Source organism: Clytia hemisphaerica, unplaced genomic scaffold (genome assembly GCF_902728285.1).
Source record: "Clytia hemisphaerica strain Z4C2 unplaced genomic scaffold, Clytia hemisphaerica genome assembly, whole genome shotgun sequence".
Classification (NCBI taxonomy): Eukaryota; Metazoa; Cnidaria; class Hydrozoa; order Leptothecata; family Clytiidae; genus Clytia; species Clytia hemisphaerica.
Genome location: NW_027103321.1, coordinates 65,742 through 92,229, shown reverse-complemented (window position 1 = coordinate 92,229; position 26,488 = coordinate 65,742). Strand labels below are relative to the sequence as shown.

General features: G+C 35.0%; 2 protein-coding genes across 3 annotated transcripts in view; one reads left to right on the top strand and one right to left on the bottom strand.

Moving 5' to 3' along the window:
• Window positions 1–1,484: 1,484 nt before the first annotated feature.
• On the bottom strand, window positions 1,485–25,441 carry LOC136815036 (calnexin-like). 2 transcript variants are annotated; one of them, XM_067071480.1, is made up of 16 exons: window positions 25,272–25,441; window positions 15,629–15,711; window positions 8,868–8,926; window positions 8,260–8,324; window positions 8,069–8,145; window positions 7,619–7,769; window positions 7,149–7,462; window positions 6,871–6,984; window positions 4,899–5,052; window positions 4,486–4,664; window positions 4,149–4,194; window positions 3,464–3,586; window positions 2,762–2,896; window positions 2,460–2,564; window positions 2,169–2,293; window positions 1,485–1,832 (listed from the first exon to the last, which is right to left on the bottom strand). In XM_067071480.1, the coding sequence occupies exons 1-16, from the start codon at window positions 25,332–25,334 to the stop codon at window positions 1,799–1,801; spliced, it is 1,827 nt and encodes a 608-aa protein (XP_066927581.1). In that variant the 5' UTR covers window positions 25,335–25,441; the 3' UTR covers window positions 1,485–1,798. The 2 variants fall into 2 exon arrangements, with proteins under 2 accessions (XP_066927581.1, XP_066927573.1); XM_067071472.1 differs by having other exon boundaries at window positions 2,169–2,323; window positions 25,272–25,427.
• Window positions 25,442–25,586: 145 nt separating this feature from the next.
• LOC136815008 (sec1 family domain-containing protein 2-like) overlaps window positions 25,587–26,488 on the top strand; it is a 15,832-nt gene continuing 14,930 nt past the window's right edge. The window contains exon 1 of the mRNA XM_067071446.1: window positions 25,587–25,693. The gene's annotated coding sequence lies outside the window, so the exon portion shown is untranslated. The remainder of the gene's footprint in view (window positions 25,694–26,488) is intronic.

The following is a 26,488-nucleotide window of genomic DNA, read 5'->3' as shown; positions in this document are numbered from 1 at the left end:
ATCTAGAAAACTAAGTATGGTGTACGGGCGGCGGCAGAGGAGAGAGGGCGTGCCATATGAGAGAAACCCGCCCCTATCGTAAAAAGGCCCCTTTTCGCCTTTTAGTTTTAAGCTTTTTTCACTTATACGTTGGATTCAAATCTTCAAAGGCGATTTATAATCCTAAATTTTCAAAATTTGAGAATGATTGAATGAAAAGTAAAGAAGTTATCAGCACTCTTCTAAAATTTAGAGTTTTAAGCGATTTTCGCTGAGTTTTATGTCATGTTTCACATTATAACCACCCTCGCCCAACGATTAAAAAGGTTAAGAGATTTGCATGCTCATAAACTCATATACAGTTGAACTCATATAATTCGAACAAAATTCTCGGTCCCTTGAGAATTCGAATTATAATTACATGAGTTCAACTGTATCGTGCATTTTCGATGAGCTCTTTATTTAGTACATTGGTGAAATCTCATTGGCTCATTTTAGTGTTAGAAATTAGATGAGTTCCATTATTTTTTACATCAGTGTAAGAAAATATTTGGACTTAAAAAATGCATTTTAACTCTTGGCAATCCTTCATTGAATGACAAGATTTTTCGATCAATGTTTTTTTCACAGTGAAATCTATTGCCATAAACCTGTTTCGTGGGGCTAAGTTTAGTTTGATTCTCATATCTTAGAAAGCTAGAAAATTTCAATACTGATAGTTAGAATGTTCAGAGCAAACTTGAGTTTTACGTGAAAGTCTTATTTCATCGGGCGAGCTTTAGAAAATGACGCATTTTACCTTAGCCTGGATATCCAGACCGTAAACTATTTCACCGTCTAGTTTTTTATAATCTTGTCTCTGGTTTACGGTCTGGTCCAAGTAACTCCTCTGCAGGGATATCTGTCCCTGCATATGCGAGTGTCTCTAATTGGTCAGTACGCACGCCCAGTCACTGAGCAGAATTTTCGCGGGGTTTACGCGCGCGCATAATTTATGGAAAAAAGCTGACATTACAAAATAATATAAACAAATGAAAATGAAAACACAGGTTCATTTCTAAACAAAATGGCCGCTAGAAAGGAGCATGGTAAGTTAATTATGTGTGTCTGCCTGGGTTTCCAAAGTTTTGATAGTCTGTCAACAAGGGTTCACTCACATACAGTATCAAACAAACTGTATCAGACATTTTTAGTTGCACCAGACTCTTAAATTTTAGAAACTTTGTATATTGAGGTAAGAATTTTTTTTCTGAAATTTTGAGTCTGGATACCCAGACTACTTTTACCTAAGTTAATTTATCTAAGATTTTGCAATAGCAATTTTTAGCATTTTCTTGCTTTCTGGAAGTTTCTGGGATAACATTGTTATTTGCGAGGTAGAAGGGGGCCTAGAAGGGAGAAGTAAGGGTCGCTGAAATTTATGATTTGAAGAGGCTTTCGACACACACCAAATTACTACCGTGTAAAAACAGGGATCCTGAATGGAAGATCTTACAACAAATGGATTGTATTTGAAAACAGTACTTTGATAATTTATATTTCATGTTGATAATAAAGTACGTCTAATAATATTAAGAAATAGATGGAAATTTTGCTCTATGATATTCTTTCAGAAACAATAACACAACACAACATAACACACAGAAGAATTATTTGGGAATGGAGAAAAAGCAATCATAATAAATTGAAAATATAGTCTAAGAGAATTTACAAAATTTTAAGTAAAGATATGATCTTTCATTTCAAACATCCAGCAATCAACAGCTCCGAAATCGAGCCAGATATTTCGAGTGAAATGAAAATACTGTTGGATGCGAATTTAATCCTTTCTTGCCCTACGTTTACTTCTTGTCCTGGAAGATTAAGTAAGGAAAAAATTTTCTCAAAAATGATAGTGCTCGCAGTTATCTTTCCAACGATATATAATATCTTAGAATTGGAGCATTAGCATTGCTTGACAAATGGCGAGCAAAACAAGAATTAGTACACACTCAAAGCGAACTGACTGAGTAAATGGATAGAGAAAACATTTTGCATTGCTCTTGCAAGATCAGCAAGCAGGCATATATGTATTACACTGGCTTTGAAGATTTGATTAAGTTTCAATAGCAAAAGAAGAAAGGTATCTCTTAAATAAAAATGATGGAAATGAACAAGTGACTGGCGAGGGGCTTGCTTCAAGTGGTTACCTTGGCGAGGGGCTTGCTTCTCCGGCTTCATCGGCTGTATTGCTTGCTGCTTCTTCAGTTTTCTCATCACCTTCCTCTTGGCTATCTTCTTTGTCCTGCAAGACTTGGCTATCTTCTTCTTTGTCCTGCAAGACTTGGCTATCTTCTTCTTTGTCCTGCAAGACAAGCATGTAAAGAAAAACTTCTTAGCGAATGATTTAACAGGGAAATTTAACTTGTGATGGGTTCCAGGCTAGGGACCAGAAAATGTTCAAATAATTTAAAGTTGGGAATGATTGGGACAATCCTTACAGTTTTGGGAGAATCTTCAGCAACTTCTTCTACTTTGGGTTCAACAGTTTCAGCTTCTCCGTCAGTTTTTGGGGCTTCTACTTCTACTTCTCCCTCGTCTTCAGTCTAAATGAAAGAAATTCAACGAACGTTATTTGGCCGTTACAATTTCCATGGCAATTCTACTATTAACAACAAGACATTGTGTTTCTTTTTAATTTCCAATTGATAGCACGAACATAGAATACATCACTAAAAGGTTCCAAGACTTTCCGCAAAAAGAAAACCGCCAGATTGTACCAAGTACATTGTGGAGAACTTACGGCGGCTTTGTCGTCACTTTCTTCAGTGGAGGCTGCTCCTTCTTCTCCTTCAGTTTGACTTTCATGTTCTTCTTCCACAGGTGCATCATCAGGCGTTGGTTCGTCTGTCTTCTTCCTTCGACTTACTTCTTCACTCTTAAACCAGAAATGTTGATTGTTCAGTTGAAAGTAAGAAATCACAGTGATCAGAACTTATACCCTATCTCACGTGAATCAACAAGATTGTTATCGAACAAAATAATAGCTTTAAAACTTCTTTCAAATAAGAAGCAAATCTACTGCGTTTTACCACGATATTATAAAAGAGATTAAAGTGACTGTTGCCTAGTCTCAAAACAGGGGGGTAAAACAATTAAAAAAGTGAGACGTAGAAATAAAATGAGTGTCAGAAAACCACGAGACGTAAATAAGTAATAAATCAGCTTATGAAATTCTCGGATAAGTCACGTGGAATCATTGACATATCGAAAGTATCTAAATTTTATATTCATCGTGATAGATCAAGAGATCAAGAGATCAACCAACTAAAGACTTCCTTTTTATAATATGCGAGTAGAGTGTCTTAAATTGATTGCTAAATATTGGCCTTAAAGTACAACATAAATGATTCAAACCTTGTTAATTTAAACGTTAGGTCTTCAGAAACTGGATGAAAAACAAAAAAGATAATATATGCGTAGAAAAAAATATTTTTGAGCTCACCTTGCTCGAGGAAGTGCAGAAATAAACCAAAAGAACGATGGGTACAAAAATACAAGCAATGGCCACGATCCAAAGCCATGGTTTTTCTTCGGTTGCTTCCATGAAATTCTCCCACATACCTGTCTGAGAAAGGCGATAAGAAAAAAAGTTGTTAAATTGTGCTGCAAAGAAATATACTCACATCCCATCACGGAACATCTACTGCCTGCAAAAACATCAAAACATGTTCACTCTTCACTACATTAAAAGTCGTCGAAGATCAGAAGGTTTTCATTCAAAATAGTAAAATCGATGGAACTGGAACCTTTCGGAAAAAAGCAAATAATTCCTAATAATATAAGAATTCACAATTTCGACGTGACACCCTTATCTACCGACCAAAAACGACAAAGAATTTCCAATTGATGTCACCACACAGTATTCGAAACAAACAATAATATGTAAGATTTTGATAACCATTAATGGTCAACACTTTAATAATATATAGATTTTTTATCGACTCAACAAAAAAATGTTCCAAATACTTGGCATAAAGGTTATAAAATATTTCAAGAATTTGATATCATTTCTTATGAATGATAGAATAAAATACTTGTCTTTTAATTCGAATAAGTTTAGATAGCTGTATTTGACCCCTTCAATTGACACAGACAATATAACGTGAACGGAGAAATAAAGTTCATACCACTGAAGAATCGGATGACTTTTCTTGTTTACGTTTCATTTCCCATCTAATGAAAAAGAGGGAAGAATATTTATTAAAAGAGGGAAGAATATTTATTAAAAGAGGGAAGAATATTTATTAAAAGGGGTTAAGATAAACAAAAGAAACACTAGCTCACAACATGAGCTATTACCGCTGGTTTCAAGCGCCATTATAAGCATTTTCCAAAAAGTGATTTTACCCTCCCATAAAAGGCCCCCTTAATTAAGTCCATCATTATATTTCCAAAAAGGGCCATTCCCAAAAATATTTTTTCTTTTTTCTTTACCCTAGAGAGAGGGAATGGATAAAAGCTCACGATTGGACGGTCCATTGGTCGACGATTGATTGGTCATCAGCGATTATGAGATTATCAAACAGAATGTCTGATTGCATAGACCACAACTCAAATCCCACTGCTGAAATACTTTTCATTGCGAATGGATTCGTATCCTCGAAGAAGTTCGGATTCTCAATTTTACGTGGAGCCCATATACCCTATAAAGGAAGTTCAAAGCAACATTAATTTAAAGAGTCAGTCAATTTCGACTGTTCAAATTTGGCTTCAGGCGTAACTGTTCTTAATATGCTTGGTTTTTTCATTTAACGATTCAAAATTGACCTAAATTCAATGAGAGTTTTCATAATTTTTTCTTAGGTTTTGGTCTTATGTTCTTATAAAAATGCGTGTAACAGAATTTGCTACAGAAAAGTTATTAGGAGATGCTTTACCTTGTAATCAGGGTTGGCAATAAGAGGGGCGGACCATTTTCCTTTGTAATTTGCGTTTTTAATGGAGGGTCTTTTCCATTCACCACATCCGACAGCTTTGCATTTGGGGTTGTCAATTTGTGGAGCCTCCCATTCACCGTCTTCTTCGTCGTCCCTAAACAGAAGAGAGAGTTCAAAATTATACGTGTAATACTGTGGCAGTGAAAACCAATCGGTGCTTAATGTTGATGTAGGTTTAAGCCTTCTTTAAAATAAATATTCATATCATATTCATATCATATTTCTAATATTCATATCAAACCCCTTTTTAAAACTGTCTAATATCGGTAACACATATTTTTCAATTGTTTAGGATAATTGAAATGGATGTTTTTTTTGAAATGAAGGACATCACTGAAAAAAGCAACTGACATCCCAAACTATCAAATATTTATTCTTGCTTCAATTTCCAACATACAATTCATTGAACAAAATTGCAAGTTAAACAGCAGTAGAAGCAACAAATTGAAATTAAAACTCTTCAATAGGATGTTTCTTTGAAATGAAGGACATCAATGAAAAAAGCAACTGACATCCCAAACTATCAAATATTTATTCTTGCATCAATTTCCAACATACAATTTATTGAACAAAATTGCAAGTTAAACAGCAGTAGAAGCAACAAATTGAAATTAAAACTCTTCAATAGGATGTTTCTTTGAAATGAAGGACATCAATGAAAAAAACAACTGACATCCCAAACTATCAAATATTCATTCTTGCTTCAATTTCCAACATACAATTTATTGAACAAAATTGCAAGTTAAACAGCAGTAGAAGCAACAAATATGAAATAAAAAGCTTCTTCAATAGGATGTTTCTTTGAAATGAAGGACAATGAAAAAAACAACTGACATCCCAAACTATCAAATATTCATTCTTGCTTCAATTTCCAACATACAATTTATTGAACAAAATTGCAAGTTAAACAGCAGTAGAAGCAACAAATATGAAATAAAAAGCTTCTTCAATAGGATGTTTCTTTGAAATGAAGGACAATGAAAAAAGCAACTGACATCCCAAACTATCAAATATTCATTCTTGCTTCAATTTCCAACATACAATTTATTGAACAAAATTGCAAGTTAAACAGCAGTAGAAGCAACAAATTGAAATTAAAACTCTTCAATAGGATGTTTCTTTGAAATGAAGGACATCACTGAAAAAAGCAACTAACATCCCAAACTATCAAATATTTATTCTTGCTTCAATTTCCAACATACAATTTATTGAACAAAATTGCAAGTTAAACAGCAGTAGAAGCAACAAATTGAAATTAAAACTCTTCAATAGGATGTTTCTTTGAAATGAAGGACATCAATGAAAAAAACAACTGACATCCCAAACTATCAAATAATTATTCTTGCTTCAATTTCCAACATACAATTTATTGAACAAAATTACAAGGTAAACAGCAGTAGAAGCAACAAATATAAAATCAAAAGATTCTTCAATAGGATGTTTCTTTGAAATGAAGGACATCAATGAAAAAAGCAACTGACATCCCAAACTATCAAATAATTATTCTTGCTTCAATTTCCAACATACAATTTATTGAACAAAATTGCAAGTTAAACAGCAGTAGAAGCAACAAATATAAAATCAAAAGATTCTTCAATAGGATATTTCTTTGAAATGAAGGACATCAATGAAAAAAGCAACTGACATCCCAAACTATCAAATATTTATTCTTGCTTCAATTTCCAACATACAATTTATTGAACAAAATTGCAAGTTAAACAGCAGTAGAAGCAACAAATTCAAAATCGAAAGACTCTTCAATAGAATGTTTCTTTGAAATGAAGGACATCGCTGAAAAAAGCAACTGACATCCCAAACTATCAAATAATTATTCTTGCTTCGATTGAAATGAAATCAAACTATTATAAATCAAACACTGACAACAAAATTTCACAAAATGAGACCAACTAACCAATCAGCAGGGCGGACAGCATTTGGATCAGGGACCAGTTCTGATTCATCATCCAACCAACCTGATGGTTTTTGTGCGTTAGGATCTTCAATCATCATTGGAGCATCTTCGTCCCTACAAAATCAAATTAGAATTGAAATATCCCTCTTTCCAATAATAAATACAAGCAAGTGTAGCCAAGATTCTGTTTCACAAACTATCAAATATAATAAGAATAGGAGCATCTAAAAAATCGCAAATCCTTTTATTCTAAATAGAATAAGGGAAATTTAAGTTACCAATCGTCTGGCTTAACAGCCGCAGGGTCCTTGATTTTTTCCCGTTCATCCCAGTTCTCTGGTTTGCTGTCTTCAGGATCGTCGATCATCTTTGGTGGGTTGACTGGAGGCTCCATATCAGCCAACAAACTACCAGATGATAACTCTTTTCGATCCAATAGAATTTTGTATGTGTTATCAGGCTCGACAACCAATGTAACTAAATGTGTTTTGCCATCCTCAAAGATGTTCCCAAAGTCTTTGCTTGGTTTCTTAGCATGCTTTTCTTCCATTTTATGTGTGATTGGATTTTCATGTTGGAAGATGAAGTGAAGCTGAAAAAAGAATTAAATATAGAAACAGTCAATTTCAAGAACATGTATGTAAAATAAAAATTGAATTAGATGATATTCTAATAACACTGGCACTTTCAAGATGGGCATATTTAGGAATTTGAAATTAATAAAAGCTTTAGATAATATTTTGGTTACCTTGTTATCATTGCCGCATCTGTCTGGACCAAACATAATACTGTATTCTGTTTTATCGGTAAATTCTGCAAGATTTAATGAAGGACTGTCAGCAACAAGTTTGATGTATGCACCGCCACATTCATGCTTGTTCTGGAAACGTACTTCATACCTACAAGGAAAAGAACATTTGATACATAGCGACAAAGAGTTAATTTACAGAAACATGTCACATTACATGGGACCAATTTTTCCTTAATGTTCTCTTTTCTAGACTTGACACAAGAACAGAAATAAGAACACCTTTTACCCTCATGAAACGATTTTCAACCTATTTAAAACCACTGGATATTTGAAAAAATGAAAATTTAAAATCAGAAATTCTGGACTGATTATCACAGGGAGGGATTTTTAGGATCGTTACTAAATTAAAAAAATCCATAGAAAGGTTTATGAGAATCTAATACTTACTGTACAATTAGAGGTTTGTCTTCAAATTTGAAAGGTTTATCAAGAGAAGCAGAAACAGCAGCATGTTTGGCTTGTGACTAAAATACAAATGAAGTAATTTCATTGAGAAATAAACAGACAAAAATAAATTTTCAGTAAAATTCTCAACCTGTAAACATCTTGTTTTAAAAGAAGAATTTGATAGAACTTACTGACAAAACTAAACCATGATCTCCTTCAAGTGGATTCTGCTTTGGTTCTGCAATCTTCCATACACCTATTACCAAAAAATCAAAACATTATAAAACAATCTATAACAAGCGAAACTTTTATGGAACTACCTGCTTATCAGTAAACGAAAAATCAATATTAAAAGAATGTACCACATAAAACTTTAAATCTATCAGGGAATGATCTCTCCATCATTGAAGTTTTGAATTTTTTTTCTTCCAAAATCGGGCTCCATCACATTTTGGGCATTATCATTTTGCATAAGTGTGCAAAAAATCAGAAGAAACTAATTAGACCATCTCACGAAAAGCTGGTAGCTAACAAATGAATGAACAAACGGACAATGGTTAATTTATAGGACCACCTCGAGGTAGGTCCAAAAAGAGAAAGCTACATATCAAATAATATTTGCCATTTTATTATAAATTGAGGGTCATTTCTAGTAAAATTGTATTTTGCCAAATCACTGACACTAGCTCAGGTAGCCTGACGTTATTCTTAGCTTGCCCCAACCATACATATTCATAAAAAAATGGCCTTTTCCAAGGGCTCTCTCACGGCAGAGATTTCAATTCAAAATAAGACTCACCGTCATATTTTGCAATGCTATCTTCTACTCCATCTTTTTTAGCTTCTGACATTATCCATCTGTTTAAAAGTAAATAAGCTTGAGCATGAATTTCACAGCAGTGGCAAAAAAATGTAAATCAAACTAAACAAATTTGCACTTTATTATTGTTCCTAGAAGCTTGAAAATTGTACAGAAAAACAATTTTAAATTAAGTGCTGTAGTGCATATCTTCCAATCTTTTTTTTTATTTCGAAAATCTGAATCTAATGGAAATATTAAAATTCTGATATTCAGACCATCAAAGTTCGAATTGTAAATGAGGGACTAATGATATTGTAATTGGAGCCATTTGGGTCAAAAAATGGACCCATTTGAAATTGGTACTTGAATAGAAATTAGTCAAAGCCTGTTATGTATAAATAAGTGCTCAGTGCAACCAGGTGTTCCTAAAAGCATGAAGGTATTTATAAAGAAAAACAGGAGTTAAATGTGTCGATAATTGGTCGTTAAAGTCTTTTGATTTCTATGAACATTCTAACTTTTAATATTTAAGATTTCTAGCCTTCTAATATAAGAAAATTAAATAAAACTTTGTCCATGAAACAAGTTTATGTTCAATTTCGTTATCCGTTAAATTTTGTTTTGAAAAGATATTTTCTCAAGCCAGAAAATGAAAAGCTTTTTATAAGCACACATGATTTCAGATTCAATTTGTAGACATAAAGTCGCTGGAGAATTTTGGAGGAAAGTATCAAGCAATACAGTTCACCTTAAAGAAAACATTGATCGAAAAATCTTATCATTTGATGAAGCAGAGAAATGGGATGGAATAGAAAAAGTGCTTCTCTGATTACCCGAAGTTTTCTGATCGTGTCTATTGAAAACTCCTTTGTTTTAGCTTTAATTTGGTTGTTACAAAAATTTCAGAAAAAACGGCTCACCATGCGAAGAGGGCTGGTTTCTATATGCTGTGTTTATAAAAGTGGTTTTATGTTTTTCGTTTTTGATCCATTACTTTTTAAACTTTCAGTATCCAGTAACAAATTTTACACTAACTTGTAGTCTGAAAAATTCTCATCACAATGATACCAAATTATGTCTGAAAAATTCTCATCACAATGATACCAAATTATTTCTAAAAAATTTGATAGAAATTCATCAAAGACAGATTTGATTTCTTATTTTCGTGCACTTTAGCTTTTAATCTAATTATGCGGTCATGATGCCGTTATATCATTAGAATCGCTAGAAAATCCTGAGCAAGAGAATATAGGTATCTTTTGGTATAAAAGAGGTCTCCCCAAAATATAAGCCCCTAAAGTTTACGCATAATTTGACCTGAAACAAAAGAATTTCGTCATACCACGCTAATTATACAACTTTTTTAAAGCAACAACAAAACAAATCCATTAGCTTGAAACAAATTCCCTTAAGGGCAAAGGACCCGGTATATGACGAGCCGTTTGTCTATTGTTCTGAAGAAGCTGTTTTTCCATCTCTTTACATTCCTCTGGATGAAGGATTGCCAAGTTTACAGGCCTTTTTTTAGTCCAAATATTTTCTTAACACTGATGTCAGAAACAATGGATCTCGTCTCATCTAATTTCTAAAGCTTAAATGAGCAAATAAGATTTCACCTATGGATAAAAGGGCTCATTAAAAATGCACGATACATGATTCTCATAATCATGCATACATCATAACATTTTTAATCGTAGGGCGAGCTTGGTTACAATAGCATACATCTCCTGTTTCTTTATACCTCCATGCTAAAAGGTAGGGTACTCCAATTGAGCTACTTATTGGAGTACCCCTTTTTCCCCTAAATTCTATAAACTGGTGCTTGAGTTCATGATAAAATGATACTAAGATTGATCGATGATTTACAAAATCAGATTTAAGATTGTTAAAAAACTTAAAGGGGAATTAATATGTGTGATTCTCAATGAAACTTATGATTATATTCTTAAAGAGCTCATTAACACGATTCGAAAAAATATATAATTCATAGTTTTTTATACCGAATAATAGACAATTAAATATTCCCTTATATCACCATGGCAACAAAATTTGTGACGTATGATGCACGTGAGTAGGTTTTTAGATTTTCAAAAAAAAGGAGAGAAATGAAAGAGAGCAAAGAGAGAGTAATTTTAGTTTCTGTCTGTAAAAGCAATGTTTTTAGGGGCAGTCAGTCTATCAGTTAAGTCAGAAGCTTTTTTGTAAGCCTTCTCACCATTTGTCTTACGTTGAACAACTTCCCTCAAAAGATTTTCGATAAACGAAACTGACTTTGCCTCCTTTTTGGGCTTTGCAATCCAATCTTTTGAGAGCTTCGATGACACGAATTTCCACTGCATCTCCCCCTTTTGGCCTGATCCTTTCCTTGGTTTCTGGATGATAGCTTGCTTCCTGTCAACATTAGAATTGTGGTCAAGGACAGCTAATTTGACTCTGGTATCCATCACATTGAGCTCAAACTCTTTTCTTTTTGGTGCATACGAATTGAGTAGGGAATGAAACACCTCTAAGCTTCCAGTATAATATGGTTCGGTCAGTTGCTCCATATCCTTCAAATTGGTAAGGAGATTTATCCTTATCATATCCAGAAGTTCTGATCTCAATTCCCTTTGAAAACAATTTTCATGAAAATGATCACTACATACGACTCGATTCCTGCTAAATTCAAAGTTTTTAATGTTCCATTTAGCATATTATTGTTAAGCCAACGCGTACATAAAAAACGATTCTTGTTTGGATCTGGTATTGTATTGTTTTCCCAGTGGTATTATTACAATTTATCGCAAGGCACGAAGGCATTTTTATTGCAAACCAAGTGTATCGAAATTACAATTTTCAAAAAAAATGTTTCATACTATCACTGTACATCATATATAACATTAATGTAAAACTCCTTTCAAGCTTCTTCTCTTTTTTACTACTGCAGACTTTTAAAACATTATGTTTATTCACCCACGCAACCTACGTCACAAAATAGAGGGAGGGTGTAATTTTCTCCTTCTTAGAGCCGAAAAAGAGCAATCTTTAAAGCTAATTAATTAAGTAAATAAACAAGATTTTTAATTAGTTATTTTTTTATTAAACTCAATTTTTAATCTTCTTCCTGTCCAGGCAAAAAATTGGAATGCCAAATCTCAAATATCAATTCTCCTTTAAGTTGCAATAGTCATTTTCCCAAAGGTGCTGAAATCTACTATTTTTTATCATGGTCATGTTGTCTTCCTTTTTCTCTTACTTGAAAAAATCAGAAGCAGCCAACGAGCCCATTTCCCCCGAAATATCTGTTTCCCTTTTCCTGGAGAGAGCTTTTTTTGAAAAATGGGGAAACAGATCCGGTTTTCTGGGGAAACAGATCCGGTTTTCTAGGAAAGACCTTTATCTGTTTCCCCACTCCAGCTGATGATGTCAGAGAGAAACAGATCAATATTTCTAGGAGATATCTGTTTCCAAAAAGATAATATTGCATTGGAAACAGATTGAACTTTCTGGGGGGAAAACAGATATTAATCACAAAAAGCAAAGGAAACAGATGAAAATTTCCAGGAGAGGAAATTATATTAGATTCCTTATAAGTTTGGGCGAACAGATCAAAATTTTTATTCTGAAAATTATGGAAACAGACCGATTTCTAGGGAAGATACTTTGAGATTGAAAATTTAAGCTTTGAGGAGAAACAGATCTTCATTTTTAGGAAAAAGATTTTTGAAACTTTTAGCCAACAGATCAAATTTTCCAAGAAGGCTATGCCTGGGAAACCGATGTTTAAAAAAGGTCCTTGCTAGATGCTTTCGAAAAATACAGACCAGAATAATATTTGTGAAAAATGCAGAACAATGTTCTGTTTGGTAAAATTAAGGATGTTGGGAAACATTTCCTTTTATTTTCATTTTATTTTTAAGTCTTTAAATTGGGTGTCAGTTTACAATATGATAATTTGATCTTTCATCCTCTAACAGCCTCTAATATCTTTTAGATCTTGTCTTTTTATATAATTATGTACATAATAACATAATGACTTACTTCAATAGGCCAAGTTATGTTAATATTTTTGAAGTTGCTACCATATTATGCATATTATTATTATTATTATTATTATTGTTATTATACAGAAGTACGGTTTCAGGCATGCATTGACCTCTTAAACCGATCTGATCTGATATCTCTTTAGTTCTCTCAACTGCTTCATAAATCTGTATTTAAAATGAGTGTCTTTAAACACAACTTTGATCGGACGCATGTCAGACTCCTTTCCTATACGGGAAATGTACGTTGACACTGTCTTGATGTTGACGCTGCTCAGTATCTCGGCTACAAAGTCATTATCATCTTTTTCTTTGGTCTCTTTAACGCCATGGATGACAATGTTGGCATCCCTAAACTGTTTTCTCTGTTCTTCAATTTGTTCTTCGACTTTCTTGCTACGGAGACGTCGTTTGATATTGGATATGTTTAATTTGTTGCTGGTTTTCGCCATCTCAGCGTAACTTTTAGTAGGAATTTTCTCTTCGTCCATTGTGGTCTTTGCATTTACGGTTTCTTCGATTTTGTTTACGAGTTTTGTTTCCAAGACAGAAAGTTCTATTTGATTATTTCCGTTACTTGATTCTTCTCCTTTAGATATCCTTGACATCTTGCTTGCAGCTCCTTAAACAACACAGCTCAGTCTCCTCTAATTCTCACTATTGTCTTTGTGGCTATCGGCGCAGCTTTTGATTCTTACTGATTTATCGATTATCTTTTTATTCAGTTCTTCATCAATTGAGCAGCAATTTATACACTGGTATTTACGATAGCTTTTACTCAGGAACAGCTTTAATTGGTATGTTGGAAGTCCAATGCATGGCATTTTTGGCATTTAATTCTCATATTATCGTTATCTTTAATACAGTTCTTTTCCGTGCATTGGTCGGCGTCATTTCCATTTTCTTCCTTGTTAGATGTTGCAGCAAGAGAAGGCATTTGTTGACGAAGTTTTTTTCATATATATTCTGAATGAATATATTTTCTGAAGGCAACTGAGTGTGGGCTCTTAAATACGTGGAAAGTCACTATGCCAGTCACAAGTCTGGGACTTCGGGTTTGTGTTGTGTGTATGCTTGTTTTTTTATATATTTGTTTTGTGTTTGTCCCCATTTTGTATGTATTCTGATGAGCTTTTATTAATGATTGTACGGACGTGTGTTTGTCAGAAATTTTTGTAATTCATTGTTTCTCTAATATTTTTTCTTCTATCATCTTCATTTGGATTAGGTTTTTCTTTCACATACCACTATTTAAATTCCCTTTGACTTTTTGCTAAATTTCCCTCTGTTTCGGAATGATTTAAAAAATAAAAACTTAAAAATACCAAAAAAATCGTAAATATACATAATTAACAAAAATATTCTTAACTTTTTTTGTTTTTATCAGTTTGAGTTATTTATATATCAATACTTTTCTTTTTCTAAAATGACAGATATTACATATCTTCACTATATATATATTTTTGCTATATTACTATGCATTTACAAACCACATAGCTCTATTTTATACACCATGTGCTTTGACCACATGGTGATTTGTATCTTTGAATATCTTTTGATCAATTTTGCATCATTGATTTTGTTCTATACACCAGAGTGGGCCAGCCCAGCTATCCAGGTCAGCCCACCAGCCATATAAACAACCCCTAAGAAAAGACTACTTGAAAAGAAGAAGAGAAATTGATTTTTTTGTTTACCTTATAAAAATTAAAGAAGTATTGTTTCGTATTGTTGCCCTGCTTTTGTTGCTCAATGGGATGTATCTTGGGACCACACAACACTGTTTTTATTTGATTAGGCTTTATAAAGAAATTTATAATAATTTATGCCGTATTACTTCAAATAAATGCAACCTACTTTTAAATGGTAGTAACTTTTTTGCAGAAAAAGGAACCCCTTCCCTCTATTTGGAAGCTGGTTACCAAGAAAAATATGGCTACATCACTCTGGAAGGGTGAAGGTAAAGGCCTTGAAATACTTAGTGATCGAAATAGTGGTAGGTTAATGGGGATCCAGTTACCTCCAGTGTCTAATGATTTTTATTGAGGATTTCCACTATTTTTGCATTTGAACAATAACTAATTTAAACATTTTTGAGGTATGATTCTTGAAAATAATGTGAAGTAGTGACTTCAAATTATTTTCTGGGGTTATGATTTCAGCTTGAAAAATGTAAAAATCGTGGCTATGACGTATCTAGGGGCCCGAGAATTTTGGTACCACTTCTGAATCGAATCCACTAATGGTGGGTGAGATCTCTGCAAATTTTGGTACTACACTGTTCACAATTTGAACAATTTGACTTTTATCGACTCTAAAAATTAGGATTTTTTAGCTCGTTAAATTAGTTCTCATCAAAGTAAGCCGCTTTCTTATTAAGATAGCATTATATTTTAGCAGATTGATGCTGATTGATGTAAAGCAAAACGTTTTTTATAAAAATAGTGCTAAAAGGATAAAATTTGATAAATATTTAAATATTTTTATATTTTTGTATTTCTGATTATTATAACGAACTTTCACCCATTTTACTCACCAAATACCAAAGCTACTAGCTTTAAATAAGTGATACACACCCACCCTAAATTTAGTACTGAGAACTAATTTTTTTGAGATTCAAAATTAGACACAACCACCTGCCAATGGGTCAGTACCCTACCAGGCCCTACGACTGTGTCTTGTGTCTTAAAAATAATAAGATAATAGGCTGATAGGAAGAAAATGATATAAGTTTACCTTGATTTAAATTCTTCTTGGTTATGAAAGGCTTCTGATAGATATGCAGTATCTCCCACACTTGGTTTTTGATAAGATGGATTCTATGAAAACAAATAAAAAAACAAAGTTCTCAATTTTTTCCATGCCCTCTAAACACCCTAAAAATATGTTTTATGCATTAAAAATAACGGCTAAAGTTCTAACTTAATTTTGCAAGAAGCCAACAAGAGCCACCGAATAACGGTGGTAAAAAGTGCTTGAAAAATACCGAAGTAGAGCATCTTGTTTGACAAAATAATTGTCATATTATAATTTAAAAAATCTGATGTTGAACAAGAAATAATAACAGAAAACAGCTCAAAGTTTTCGAAAGCTGACCTGAAATCCAATTATTTTATTTGGCAAGGAATTTAATTATAGTGGTAGAGCAAAAAATGGCCTAGAAAAGCCGTGAGTGTTGAAGCTGGATGAAAGCAAACTTAAAATCTGATATTGAGCTTGATTGAGCAAAAATCTTCCTTGTGGAAAAGCGGAAAATGGCCCAAAAAAGCCTGATGTTTTGTAATCTGCTATTGGGCAAAGATTTTGCCATTTTCCTCTAATTCTAGCAAATTTCTTGCACAATATCAGATTTCAGGTTTGCTTTTAACACTTGAGGGGGGAGTTTCAGAGAGGGGGTACCTGGTGGTTCAGAAATTTTGCCAATTTTTCCCCCAGTTTTTGTCAAACTGTCTAAACCACAACAAATTCCTTTGAAAGTCAAGATTGTGTCAAAAATTCCAGGAATTTAGAATATTTTTACCAATGAACCTTTTCCCCTTTCCCTCTGCCATTTTGAATCATATGCAAACAGCCCTCGAATTTCAGCTCGGCATTCGGCAGTGCCGACCTAAAAGCCGACCAAAGAGTGCGTATGGTCGGCAGTTCATTGCCGACCATATTCATTGATTCTCTCGGCAGCCGACCATAAGTTATCTTTTAGGTCAGCAAAGCCGACCTTAACAGCAACTGTAACTGTAAAATGAAAGTCTCTAATAAGAACCATATCGCACTCAAATAAAAAAACAAACATTGCCGTAGCCTTTAAACAACTTTGCCGACCTAAAATATAGCTCAGATCGGCATTGCCGACCTAAAAACAAGCTTAGGTCGGCAAAATTTTGCCGGCCTTCGGCCGGATTTGGACGGCACTTACGTGCCGACTTACTTTTACTTGAATTTCGAGGGCTGTGCAAAAATAAAGGAACAAATAAGCAGAAAAAGCTGTGGATTTACTTGGAAAGTATGCAAAACATAAGCAAGTTTGCACAAGATTGTAAAGCCAGCAAAGCCTCTTATAAAATAAATATTTTACTCATTAGAACAATCAAAGATGGAATTTAGTAACTCAAAAAGAAATACAGTGAGTTTGGGTAACTTGCATCAGTGGACGGAGACTTGCATAGCCCTGAAATGAATGACCAGGCTGGTCATTAAAATACAAAGTTAAATCAAAACAAAAATGGTAGACTAAAGCTTGCGCGATTGCTGGAGGAATTTTAAAAATTGAGGTTTTTGGTGGGAAGGTGAAAAAAGGTTCCAATTTTAGTTACCGACCGACTGACCCATTTTTCAAAGCTTCTAGGACACGAACCAAACAATCAATTGGGCCTGGCCCTATGGGCACACATGACGTCATAGGACCCTGCCGACGCACCAGACTGTCCGGTGTATTTGTCCGGTGACAAAAAATATCCTTTAGCTACCCCTGACGCAATAATTCCGGTGTCAGTCCGGTGTTGCATACAGGGAATTTTGGACGTCGGACATTTATGAAACTAAATATTAACCTTTACCACGTCGAGGCCGTAAATTTACGTTTTAAGCTATACCCGAGGCCGTAAATATACGTTTTTCGTGCGGTTTAAAGAAAAGCTGCCCTACCGCCTTAAAGACGCCTTTAAATCCCGGGAAATGTCTTATATGACGGAGAGAAAATGGAAACAAACTATTTTCAATAGTTTGAAACCACCTACTTTCGATTTTAACTGTCAAAACAAACTGGAAAATCAGGCAAAATATTCTTTGGGAAATTATGAGCTTATTGACTGCTGTAACTAACTTTTTATGTTTATTTAGTGGAAAATGGTTTGTTTTATTGGTTGGAAATGTTATGTATTGCTTGTTTGTAGTTTAGTCAGTGTTTGAGGTAAGTTTCTGCCTCCTTATTCTTTAGTATGACGGTACATTAAGGGTGAGGACTGGAGGCCTGTCAGCCTAGTTAAGGCTTCTGATAAGGCTGCAAAGAGTTTCAAAGTGTATATACTATGTTATTTCTATTGCTTTCATGCTGGTTGATGATAGGAAAGTCATTTTTAGCTGTTTTTAGTGATATTTCCCATAAAAATTACCTCAAGGGGCCTCTGCCTTACGTGCCTCTGATTTATGTGGAAATTTTCTCGAAAACCAAGCATTGTTTCAGCCTACTTTTCAGGTGCCCCCATTGAGCATGGTGCCCCCAGCAATTTAGGTCCCCTTGAGAAATTGCTTTGAGTTAGGTACCCCATTCAGCCAAAAATTTTTTTTTTGAATTGACACTTTTTGTTCTTTTGTCATTCCTAAAATCTTAATGATAGCGTGGAAAGCGCTCACGCATGAACGCCTGCTAATAAGCTTTGTTGTTATGCTATAAAGATGGCGGCTGTAAATCAAAACAACCACATCAGAAAAATATAGGAAAAGATGGCGTGATGGGAAACGAAAGAGAAATTGGATGGGAAACTAGGTGCTGGGGTAAAAAAATTCAATAATTTGAAATATTTTGAAAAATTCGATTTGGAAAATAAAACCAGCCCCCAGAGCCTCCATCAAGACAGCTAGGAACCCTTAATGAATAGGTAACCCCGAGGAATTGCAAGGCATTAGCCCCCCTCTACTAACCTGGCTTAGGTGCCCTTCAGATTTCTGGGAGGGGGGCTGACACCATGCCAAGGTTTTCTAAAAATGAATTCTGCCTTTTCTAGTAAAGGTATGATTGTGATTTTTTGGCTAGCAGTTGTAGTTATAATGATGGAAACAATGAGCCAGAAAATTATGGTATCGCAAATGTTCTCCCCACTTTTTTTTTAACCGGAACTTAAAATTTTGAAAAATATGACAATTTGCGTTTTGAATTTTTTTCAACTGTAAGGCAGAAGACTACTGTGTCACCATTGATAGAGGAAAATCCTTTATTTTAACACTTTTGGAAAGAAGGATAGTTGGGCTTTCCAGAATAGGCTTATTTTTTTGAATCGGTTTAGTAGATCAAAAGTTATGACGGAAAGCGTAAAACTGTCATTTTTCCCAAAACGACAAGGTGTGCACGGGGTGAAGTTCCCAGAGAGAAGGCGTGGTTAGTTAAGAAACACCGGACGCACCGGACTGGTAATGTCCGGTGGGAAAAATATCCTTCTCCGACACCGGACATCCGACTTCCTCAAGTCCGGTGTAGAAATTGTCCGGTGGTAAAAAAAATTCTCATTTTACACCGGACTTTCGCGTGTCCGGTGTTCCTTAAGTTCGTTGCATCGGTGGTCGTGGCTTCTTCACAAAGATGAAAGACAGATCTTGACTTATTTCGTACTTTCCAGTCTCTTGTTCGTACTTTGTCTGACTTTCTGGTTCTTTCTGAGTTATTTTCTATGTTTTCTAACTTACTGAATGACTTACCGACAGATCGCCACCGGTGGGATTCGAACCCACTAAATGCAAAGTTCCGATGTTTTGAAACCCATTGCCTTGTCCATTGCGCCACGGATCCATACCAGGATAGCGCTTCTGACGGCTATTTATATTGTACAAACTGCAGACCAGACTGTATTAAGAGAAAATCACAAAAGAGTGCTTGTTTCGAGCTCCAACCCTAACCCTAACTGATAATAATCAATTCCCTAGCCAATCTGATACGTAACCACACCCAAACCACACCCATACCCAACCCTACCAGGTCGCCTGCAGGTTGACACTATTCCCGCATACCGGATCCGAAAAATAGATACATGTCTTTTGTCTTTACGAAGAAGCCTTCACCTTCGTCGGCAGGGTCCTGACGTCATCAGGTCCTAAAATATTACCGGACTAAGTAATTTCAACAACTCCAGTTGATGGTTCCTTGATATTTAGGTTGTATATTTTCAATTAAAAGTGGTTTGATATTGTTCGCACCCGGTCCAATTTTTTTGTGAAGATGGTCTCCCAACGAATATCTCGTGGTATAGGTATATTACATTCAACTAAATTCCTAGTCCCACCTGCCCTCCTATGTAATTTATACCATTCTTTTATTCAGTCCCACCTGTTATATGGTATCCTTGCCTGGGGATCACCATTGAGTCACCTTACAAACATAAACAAACTTGTAAATAAGGCTGAAAGTATAATACAAAATCCTGCAAAATCACACAAATACTAAAATTCTACACATTGACCAACTTTACCAGATTGAAAGCTGTAAGCTAATATTTAAACTTAAACAAAAGACTCTTCCAGAAAATGTCAAAAAATACATAAACGACGCTAACCATAACCATGACCTTGGCACTCGTCAAGGTGACCAAGGCATGTTCATTAACCATATAAATACATACTTTCCTTTAAACAGTCTTTCATGTAGTAGGGTGCGCACTCGTCGGGATTTTTTGCGTGGAACAAGTCGAAAATCAAAATTAGAACATTCCATCCATCATTAACTTATCCTTAACAACTCCAAACTTGTTCATTCTTTGTTTTTGAATACTCAGAATTTATCAGAGAAAACAAAGAAAAAAAACCCATCCCATTACCTACCTTCAATAAAAAGATATACCATTTATTAGACATCAAGGTGAAATAATGGTGACTCAGAATTCATGGCACCACCCTCAACCTTGACCACCATTTTTCAAATGGCTATCGCTATTGAGCTGGATTAGTTATAGACTCGCGGGTTTTTTTTTAAACGCGGGAAAGATAGTACTTTAGTTTGTCACGTGGTAGCCTTTTCGAAAATCTACGGGCCGTCTTTAAATTGAGAAAAAAGAAGAAATTTTGATTTTTCGGCACTTTCCTGAAATTTTTATCAGGACTACCATATATCGTTGGAAAGCTAAGGGTTTCAGCTTTTCATTGGTAAAATTTGTTTTTAGCTATCATTTCCTGCTCATTAGCGATAGGCTAAAGTTTAACAGTCATCTGGCCGATTTTCAGACCGCACCAGGAAAACTCATCACGCCCCGCCACGCAGAAGGCTAGAATTCACCTGCCATCTTTAATGTTTTTTGGTGCTGTCCAAAGGTCATTTCTTGGTTGCGCGTGGTAGGGAGACGATTCCTTGAAAAGGTGGTTTTTTAGTGGTTTGAAAATGGAATAACTTTGGAACTACTTAACCTATTTTAACAAATGACCCCTCATTTTTCTCATAAAGGTAAGGACTTTCAAATAAAATTAGTTTGGTTTTCAAAATTTGAGGGGAAAATTTTGGCCTGTGCACCCTATGTGCACCGATTCTGGAATGCTCACTGTAATAATATTTACGAACAAGACATATCACTCTCATCTTTCACTGATAGATTGAAGAATAAATTCTTGCAATAAACAACTAATTTCTGATACGAAATCAAATCGTTTGTTTTCATTCCCTTTACTTTCTCTTTCATGAGGAATCATACATACCATGTAAATATCTGTAAATAGTTCTTCCTCTGTTTCTCTTTGTTCAATTAATTTCATTTACTTACATTCTTGATGCCAATAGGCACATTTAAAGCTGTCTTTGCAACTATATATTTTATAGTCTATTTTTCTTAGCATAGCTTATGCTAATACTTACATTTTTTACTTATATTTTATTTAGAAGTATATTATTTAGAACCCATTATATTTATTTTAACTATTTAGCTTTTAGGAACAACCAATTTCCTTTGTATCACCGCTAAGGTGATATTTTCGTAGATATTCTATTTTTTAAATGTACATAGAACCAAAGCCCAAAAGGGCTGACTACTGTGTACATAGACCAGCATAGACATATTTCGGAAACTTATTAGAAAAGAAATCATATCATATCATACCTTAGACAGGAACCCGTCTGCGTATTTTTTTTTAAATCTGATGAATACTTGACGGGTCAGAGCTGTGAGTCCGATTTTGGACTCAAAAAAATTACAGTGGGAAATTCGAATTTAGCGCTGTCCTCACTTACTAAAATAAAAACCGAATTTCAGAAGTTGCGCTTTCTTTAAGAAAGTGTGACCAGTGAAACAATAACAGGATTTGATTGGCTGTGTTTTCAACCGTTATTAGGATATGGGAAATTCAAACTGTCAGCCCCTACCATGCTATATATTTCGTCATCAGTATATAGAATAAGAAATCATAGCATGGATCTCCAGGCTAATCATACCTCATAGTGTGCAGGGGGGGTCAAGGTCCAACCTAAAATTTCAGGTCCCAGCACTTGAGAAACTCCCACCTGATAGTTGACTTTCCAAGTCCCACCTAAAATAGGGATTTTATTTAATAAAAATTTTTTAATTACCAAATTTAGATGTGCTGACCTCCCTTTCAATTTTTACTTGTTCACGGATAGGAAATGTAAAGCAATTCAATTCAACAACAACAAACTGTGATATGAATTTAAGTTTTTAATGCAGAGTTCTTTATCAATCCTTCATTTATAATCTAAGTCTTGTAACCTAAGGTTAACAAGAATCAAAAACTCAACAAAAATATTAAAACCTATATATGCTTTGGAATATTTTTCAAGATTTCCATAAGAGTCTCACCTAAAGATTTCTAGTCCCACCTCAACCTATTTCCCCCACCTGAAAGTCCAAAATTTCAGACTCCCACCTGGCTGTTTTGGACCCAAAAATCCAAACCCCCCCTGCAGAGTGGGGGGGGGTGCACTATGTACCTCAGCTGCTTGTCTATTGTAGCCATTCCGGGTTTGCTTGTTTTTTATTTGACGCTTATCAAAATCTTCAATTTTAGTTCAAACTTTGAAAAGCAATTGTTCTTTGTGTAGTTGAGCTATAAAATTAATTATTTTTGAGTAATTTAGAGCTTTCTTTTAGCTTTCCAACCATATATAATATGCAGGTGTAATATTCTACACTTTTGTCTAAAGATTCGTTTCAACTAAGGCCATTTTTAGAAAAATTAGATCTGCGGGACACAAAAAATTTCACAACTCATCTTTGATTTCAAAGCGCTGCGGAGGAAAAAATGTTCAGACAGTGAAACTTTCCATATTTATCAGAAAATACCAGAGAAATCCAATGGTGCTATACTCTCTGAAATTAATTCTTTCATTAAAGTTATTATTTTTTACTTTTCATACTTTGGCAAGCATTTTCAGCCTAAAAATGAGGACTAGAATTATAGAGAGTGATACCACTGAAAAATTTGATCCTTTTTTAGCCTAAAACAGTTATTTATATGCCATGGGGAATTTTTCCTCTGCAGCGCTTTGATTACAAAGATAGGTAGGTTCAGCAATTCTAACTTCCGCTTTATAACGTTTTTATTGTTTTTGGAATGTAATATCTTCGGAGTGGTTACGGTTCCGGCAGTCGGAACTCTGATCCCGAATGATACGGTTCCGGCAGTTCCTATCACGCATGCGCGGGCGCGGGAAATGAAATTGCTTTTATCTGTGTCAGTGTTGAGTTGCAAGTGCCAGTGAGTGCTTTATTTGAATGTTTATATGTACGATGGAACTACAATTAGGAGTTCAAGGTATTTTTTGAGCTATTCATTTCTGAGAGCTAACATTGAGGTATAAATAAATTGTGAGTAGTATCGATATTACAATCATAATCGATCAACAATCAACCATCAATTTATTTACTTATTTTCTTGTTGATTTGATTCAATGTAATTTCATCCAAGATATCTCAAACTTTCTCGAAGAATTCCTTCAGCTCATAGTGTGACCCCTTTATAAAGTATATTTTTCCAGGGGCGGGTAGGGACATTTCTCAAAAAGGGGGGATTTTCAAAAAGGTGAAAGGCAGTATAGACCTAACTCTTCACACAAAAATTACGGGAAACGCATGTTTGGACTTTGTACCCTATGCTGCACTCAAGCACTTAAGCCAAAGTCCCGCAAAGGCAGGACAAAAATCAGTTTTTTAAAGTTTGCAAAAAAACGCCACATAGAAGATCTTTCAAATTCAGTATGTGAATAGAGCAGTAAAAAATACAACTTTTCTATTTTTCCTTTTTTTGCAAAAGTTCTAGGAATGGAAATAAAGGGATAATGATAATTGAATACTATCCATTGATGACCCGCGGCACTATCGTAAAGCTAGAATCGCTTCGCGTACTCCTCGCTTGAGAAAATGATTGACAGATTGAATTTTTTCACCCGCGCAGGAGTTCGCGGAGTGTTCTCGGCTCAATCCTCGGACCGCGCTAAAAATGGTAGACTGAGCTGTGATAGATCATTTCGATGGAAGTTGTTGGAATGTTTACAAGGCTCTTGACAGAAAATCGTTTATTTTATTGTCAATGATGACAGTGCGGTTATTAATTTTGTTAGATCTGACAAATTGATGTTTGTAAGTGCACTTTATAGTTTTGATTCCCATTGAAGAATCATATTCTGGTTTTCATGTTATTAGATGCTGTTTTGGAGCTTTAGGTCTACACTGAAAGGGTAAAGAGCCATACTTTATAAAGTTCCGACACTTTGCGCATGCGTGATAGGAAATGCCGGAACCGTATCATTCGGGGTCGGAGTTCCGACTGCCGGAACCAAGACAGCCATATTTTATAAAGTTCCGACACTTTGCGCATGCGTGATAGGAACTGCCGGAACCGTATCACTCGGGATTGGAGTTCCGACTGCCGGAACCGTAACCAGGACCCTGCCGACGCACCGGACTTAACGAACACCGGACACGCGAAAATCCGGTGTAAAAGAGAATTTTTTTTACCACCGGACAATTTCTACACCGGACTTAAGGAAGTCGGATGTCCGGTGTCGGAGAAGGAAATTTTTTTCCACCGGACAATCAAAACACCGGACATAACCAGTCCGGTGCGTCCGGTGTTTCTTAATTTTTTGTTTCATAAATGTCCGGCGTCCAAAATAAAATTCCCTGTATGCAACACCGGACTGACACCGGACTTATTACGTCCGGTGTAGCGAAAGGATACTTTTTGCCACCGGACAAATACACCGGACAGTCCGGTGCGTCGGCAGGGTCCTCCGTAACCACTCCGTAATATCTTCTTTTTCAAAAAATGTCTTTTCATTTCTTCCTTGAAGTGTTAGCAAGCCATTACAAAAAGAATTTGATAAAAGTCTGCAGTCAAAATAAAGATATCTGGAATATCTTGACTCAATACAAAAGCTTGAATTTTCAATTTCGGTGCCATTTTATATGCCATTTCTGGGCTAAATTGTCAACCTCAAATGTCTAAAAAGGTGCTATTTTAGCGGAACCAAAATCTCAATATCTCCGGAACCGCTTATCATTAGGTGTATGACCCCTCATTTTTTTTCTTTTTGAAGCTCTACAAGATGAACTAGGTTTGATTGCCCCCAGAATAGTTTAAATTTGACCCTGGAATGACTATCTATTGCACAGCAACTCAACTTGTGAAGAGACAAAACTTGCTGAAAAAAGTTGAAATAATTAGAACATATATATACCTCATCATTATCACAATAGATACTTTGGACGTAAAGAGCGAATAAGAAGAGCAAAATCTTCATAGTTTAGTTTTCGTTAGACTGGGATGTGGGATTCGTGTCTGATATTTCTAGAAATTTAGATTTTTACCATGATTTTACCGCTGAATCGAAATCATTTTTACTGACTTGTCCATAAAACGAAATTCACTTTCTTTATTCGAGTTGGTTGTTAAAAAATAATAGTATCAATTGCCAACACGGTATAATGTAAATGCGCATACGGCTCGACTGATGAGTTGAGTACGTCACTTGATCAGAGGACGTCATGATTTTGCAAGCACGGTGGGTAAATATTGCGGACGTGGTAGGAACAAGCAAATGAATTTCAAAATTTTCAAAACCCTTTCTCAAAACGATCAACAAAAGCTCACAAAAACCAGGTAATCTTTCTCCTTCAAATGTATAAGTTATGCACCGATAGAGATGGTTGGAATTAATAACATATTTCTACTATGTACTCGCTTCACATTGCATTTTTAAACCATTACCGTTTGTCTTCTTTAGTAACTCCAGAAGATTTTTCAAATTTTAATTTTTTTTTCAAAACCTATCCTATCTTGTAGACCAGACGTAATCGAACGGTATTTTTAATCGAACTTTGTCGAACTTAATCGAACCTTGTTGGCCGATTAATGTTCGACTAAGTTCGGTTGTCGAACTTTAATCGAATACTCACAAATTTCTCAAAATACAAAGTTCTCGAGATTAAGTTCGATTACTGAAATCGAACTTAATCGAACTTTTTTTAAAGAGACCTCGACAGTTCGATTAGTTCGATTACAATAATCAAACTTAATCGAACTAATCGAACTTAATCGAACTTTGTCAAGTTTAATTGAATAAAAATTTGAGAAAACCCGAGCAACTGAAGGCCTCTCCACTTGCGCGTCGTAATCCGATCGCACTTTTTGCCGGCCTTTCACGACACTTTGACAGTTACATCAAAATGCCTCGAAAATGTCAATATGAAAATTGCGTAATCAGAGAACGTATGTCTCGCTCATTATAAGAAGGCCGAGACAAACTTTCAATAATTGGATTGTAACATCGAGTTAAGTCTCTTTTGTTAAGTCACCAGGGGGTAAATAAAACAAACCTTGATACATTTATCGTTCGTTTCAACTTGACCATTTGTTTAAAACTCAGCCTCCTAAATATTTGGGGTAGGTAAAATA